The sequence below is a fragment of the Pygoscelis adeliae genome, unplaced genomic scaffold (genome assembly GCF_000699105.1).
Source record: "Pygoscelis adeliae isolate BGI_AS28 unplaced genomic scaffold, ASM69910v1 Scaffold45, whole genome shotgun sequence".
Taxonomy (NCBI): domain Eukaryota; kingdom Metazoa; phylum Chordata; class Aves; order Sphenisciformes; family Spheniscidae; genus Pygoscelis; species Pygoscelis adeliae.
In genome coordinates this window covers 4,332,069-4,337,457 of record NW_008825114.1, presented here as the reverse complement: position 1 = coordinate 4,337,457, position 5,389 = coordinate 4,332,069, and the positions used below count along the sequence as shown (strand labels likewise).

The window sequence follows — 5,389 nt, the reverse complement described above, 5'->3', positions numbered from 1 at the left end:
ACATTCCATACCATGTGACGTCATGCTCAGTACATAAACTGGGGGAAGCTGGCCGGGGGGGCCGCTGCTCCGGGACTGGCTGGGCATCGGTCCACGGGTGGTGAGCAACTGTACTGTGCATCACTTGCTATGTGTATTATTATTATTATTATTATTATATTATTATCATCATTTTATTTCAATTATTAAACTGTTTTTATCTCAACCCACGAGTTTTTCTCACTTGTGCTCTTCCAATTCTCTCCCCCATCCCACCGGGGGGGGCGGGGGGGGGAGTGAGCAAGCGGCTGCGTGGTGCTTAGTTGCCGACTGAGGTTAAACCACGACAGAAGGCATTTCCCTTTTAGAAACCCAGTAGTCCTGTACAGCAAGTTGACAGATAAAGTCTTTTCCAGAAGACATGCCTAAAGCATGCTCCACAAAAGAGAGCCATGTTTTCAGTACGTGCTCTGCTTGCTGCCTACACAATTCAGCTGAGAAGACTGGCAGGTTCAGCAACATCCCGAAGAATGGCACAGTACTGCACAGCACCAATTCTCCACAATACACTAGAGTTCTGAAAGAGATGACCCAGACCTTTCTTTTGTACAGCATCCATAGGAGGCAGAAAACTGAATTGCTTAACTCCACTGTTTCTTTAGCAAGGAAAAGTCATTTTTAGAATTAAAATTAAGCTTCCCCATTTCATCATTCTTTTTGTTGGCAGTGATTTCAAAAGATGAAACTACAGGATGCTGGGGGAACTCAATATATGCCACTTATTCCACTCATAGGGATGTTTTTAGCATTGCCAATATCCACAGTGAAATGTAAATATCAAGCAAAAAATATATACAAGATTTTAACTCATTCTCAAGAAATTACCATAAATTGCTCTAAAGTATACTTCATAAATACATTTTTCAGAGTGCAAAGACTTCCAAGCCCAAAATCTGTGTCAAATACAGCATTTTTCTGATGACGTAAGTTTCAGATGGCAGTCACAACTAACAAGGCATATCTTATTTCCTATATTTCATAACACTTAACTGAAACACATGTAAAAGAATGTGACCTGAAAGACAATGGATTGTGGTTGTAGAATAACAGTGAAAATTTTAGATTGCAAATAACTTTTCTAACAATCAGTGATGACAGTTTTACAGTTTTGAACCATTGCTCACTATAATATCTGTATAACAAAGTCCTTTAATACTCTTGAAAACTACCACGGTAACTACTAATTGGTTCTTAGGGTCAGAATGTATATACCTAAATTTATCCCCAGATGACACCACATTACTTTTACTCTACAGAGTCTCTGCAAAGCATGACACTGAAAAAGTAACTGCTGCCCTATATAATTCTTAAAATAAGCAATTTCAATCTTACAGCTTTAACTTTCTCAAAAAAAAAATCACTAGCAAGTGCTAGACCAAATTAAGCAATTCATTTCTGGAACATTTTAACAAAGTCATTTATTTCTTATTATAAATGAAGTTAATACTAGTACAGTGTTGGGTTTTTTTTTTATTTTAAAGGTATACTAAAATTCCCAAACAACCTTAAATTGGTTAGGAGCTTAAACTACTGAAATAATCCATTAAATATTTACAAGAATAAAAAATCAGAAGTTCACAGCACCATACCTGTGCCCTTGCATGAACCTCCCCAAGGAGACCCGAGTACTGCTGTTCCAGATACTTCTTTTGTTTCTGCCAACAGCTTTCCTGTGCTTTCATCTGTTCAGCCATTTTGCTAAAAGCATCTTCCTGGCTTCGTTGAAGCTCCTTCACAGTACTGGACTTGTTCTTACAAACATATTCTAGGTGAGATATCTGTGTGACAAGCATTTAAAAAGAAATTCTTTTACTTCTCAAAACACGTTTCTACTTTAATTGTACATATTAATTTAAACACAGACTATTCCAACATAAAATCTAAATTGTAATTTCTTCAACATATTTATTAAAACTAAGTAAAAGCCTTTCACAACAAATTACTTACTTGAATCTTGGAACAAAACTAAGACATACTTTGGAATAATGAATTTTCCTTGGTTTCAGTTTTGCCATCCTTATACCACCTGGCAGATATCTGTTGCCTTCTTTGTTGGAAACCTGAACTGGACACTTCCCATATTTTTTTGAAACAAGTGCATTAAATCTTGTGCTGCTAAATTAATAATCTGAGTATACCAGTCCTTTAGCAGTTTGCAAGGATTGCAAGTAATAATGAAAAAACAACCCTTAATTTTATTTTTTGTTTTATTGGAAAGCCAAGACATTCCATATGTTATTAAGTATTAAAATAATTTCAGGAAATTTTAGCATACAGGATGTTTTTCTCACAAATAGCTCATTAGTTTATGATGTGTTTTCAACAAGCATGAAGGGATTCACTCTGTGGTTTAACTTTGCAGCTCCCATGCAAACTAAAGGGAGTAATGAATCAAGATAACAATGACCTCTAAATACACATGCCTACACTTTGTTACTAGAGAATATCAGCAAGATACCTCCCAAACAGATCACACAAAACTGCAGAAAATTTTTGTTCTCAGAAAGCAGGTACAACACAGGTAACAACACTGCTGTAAACCCCTGAAAAGCTGGTAAGTACATGAAAAGAGCCCTAGAGACCTCACAATCAATCTCAATAACCATACTAAATTAAAAAGCAAGAAACAATAAGTCACAACCCCCCCAAACACTGCCAACAATGTTCACTCCCTTCCCTTCCCTTCCATTCCCTTCCCTCCTTTACTTCAAAAGGAAAATAGAAATGTACACCCAATCTGCATAATCCAGAATTTATTTTATACTATCCCGCTTTATTAATTTCCATTGACTGCTGAGTTATTTAGTAAATGATGGGCAGAGTCAAAATGATTCACTGTAACCAGCCCTGTCCCTTACTCAGGCCAGAAGAGTGGTAACAATTCCAGCAGATGAGAAACATCTGAAAGAGCTTTTACCTTCCTATGCCTCACAAACAAAATGTCAGGGCAGCCAAGATACGGAGTCGCTCTGCTAGACTGTAGGACTGGCCTGACCAATGGAGCCAGAACATGAACTGAGTGGCATATGTTAGCCTGTGGAGCCCGTATAAGTTATTTAAAAAGAGGTCTTTTCCTTCCTAAAAACACAGGGATTTCTGGGGAGAATGGCCACGTAAGCTTATTCATATTAAAATCACGCATAAAAGTACAGCTTCTCCCTTAAACAAATATTGACATGTTTTACAAAAATAGGTATTTTCTATTGTATTTCTGAATACAAATTTCATAATCCAAAAGTTACAATTAAACCAAAAAAACCACACTGGCATTTTTTCAGACAGTACCTCTGAATCATAAACATATAATTTAAAGATTATGTTCCTAGAGTAAGTGCATTTTGTTTCTGTTTTATGCTAAAATAAAGACTTGTTTTATTAGTGTAAATGACTACGTCCTTTGAATTGCTTCATCAGTAAGATTAATTTATTTTCTTTTAATTAGGTCCCTGTGGCTAATATTGGCTAGTACTATTAGCATGTCCTGCACAGAAAGTGGAGCTTAGAGACTTCATACAGACTTCAGTCACATTTACATGCCCATAGCAATGGCATCAAACTGAGTTGTAGACAAGCCATAATTAATGGTATTGAATTATTAACGTCCAAATTCTTTTTGAAATAAGATGAATGTCAGTCCTTTTTAATGATACTGTGATGTGGACAAATGTCACTGAATTTAATAGAGGTAGCTGGTGCCTAAGGACACTTACCTTCTCATTAGCCCTGCTGAGGTCTAAGATCAGGGCATCAACATTCTCCTGTAAGACGGCACAAAGCTCAGACCAAGAGAATCTATCTAGGATGCCTTCTGGTTGTTTTATAAGCACACAGCCTGCTACCAAACGCTGGTATAAGCTATGGAGGAAGGTTAGCTTCTCCTGAGACAAAAAGAAAAATTAACTGTTGTATCTGAACAGTGTTAGAATCCAAAGAGATGCATCATATGTGCAGTAATGTGAGCTGCACACGACTGAAAAAAAACCACAAAGCTCATTCTCAAACCTTTTCAAAAGCAGTATTATTAATATTTGCAGTCATACATATTAAAGCCAGAGTAAGAAAACAGTTTTTACATAATTTGTCTAATTGGACATAGTACATAAATAAAGCCCAATCCTGTGGTGGTCACAACCATGACCTCATACAGATAAAAATTTCCATGCTATCAGTAGATGCAATTTAATCATTCATGTTAACACTTTCAGGTACATTCAAATTGTACCCACTTCCAATATCTGCATAGCACACAGAAAATTGTCTGATTGGTTTGGCAGCACAACACACTGTTTATACAACTATCACTTTAAAGTCTTCTAAAAATTGTTTTTGCGAGAGTATGTATGACCGAGATGGGGAACTATGGTTTTTCTGAGCCCTTTCCATTATACTTAGGTGCATTTTCTCAAAATTATTTCATGGTATTTTAGGCAATAAAAAAAAATTGCAGTTTAGTTTAACTTTGTTTCTAGCAGATCTCCTAATTCCCCAAGGAAAATCCAGTGTGCCACCATCATTACATTTTTGTTTGAGCTGTGATAAACCAAGGATGATAATTATCCATTTGGCATGAAAAAAGGGATCCCAAGACCCAAAATCAATTCACACATATTGAATGCAACCACAGTGTTGTAGACATGCTGACTTTACAATATAGCCAGGCTTCTAGTTTCCTTCACTTTAATCATTATCTGATGTGTATAACAATTCCAGCTGCTTCATGTGGACACTATTTAAATACCAGGCTGCAAAAGAGGTGGAAAGAATGTTTCCTTTTTACTCAGTTGGTATCCATGTCCAAATTTGTGGAGGTAATGAGCTCAATATGCATAAGAACTATGATAAAGAGTATCACTGCTATTGCTAGTACAGAACTGCTTTATTGGGGGGGAAAAAAAGCAACAAAATTAACATCTGTAAACAAATATAAGGAGAGACATAATAGTTCTGAAGTAAGACTTTGTGAAGTAATTCCCACATATAGCACACCACAATGAGCTAACAGGTCACAAATAAGGATTTCTAGGTTTTGTGGCACACAGGCAAAACTATCTCAATACCACATTTGCTATCTATCAATTGCCATGTGAATTAGTAATTAACAACACATGACGATGATACTATTATTATGTTCCAATTGTAAAACATTTTTGTTAACTTTCAATTTGAAAGAAAGAAATAATTGTTCATCAGGTGTAGCTCTTTAAATAAACTCAGTTGTTCAAAAATTCAAAATACTGGAAGGGTTAAGCTATTAGTTCTGAGAGAGAAGGATCTGGAGAAGGATCACAGGTCAGCAGGAGAGCACCTGATGAGCAGCACAAAGGAATTACAGCTACTCCAGCCAGGAAGA

General features: G+C 36.3%; 1 protein-coding gene across 1 annotated transcript in view; it reads right to left on the bottom strand.

Annotated features, from left to right (window-relative positions):
- CCDC171 (coiled-coil domain containing 171) overlaps nucleotides 1-5,389 on the bottom strand; it is a 160,700-nt gene that overhangs the window by 95,687 nt on the left and 59,624 nt on the right. The window contains exons 14-15 of the mRNA XM_009328066.1: nucleotides 3,750-3,917; nucleotides 1,629-1,817 (exon numbers count right to left, since the gene is read on the bottom strand). Of these exons, the coding sequence (XP_009326341.1) occupies nucleotides 1,629-1,817; nucleotides 3,750-3,917 (357 nt within the window). The remainder of the gene's footprint in view (nucleotides 1-1,628; nucleotides 1,818-3,749; nucleotides 3,918-5,389) is intronic.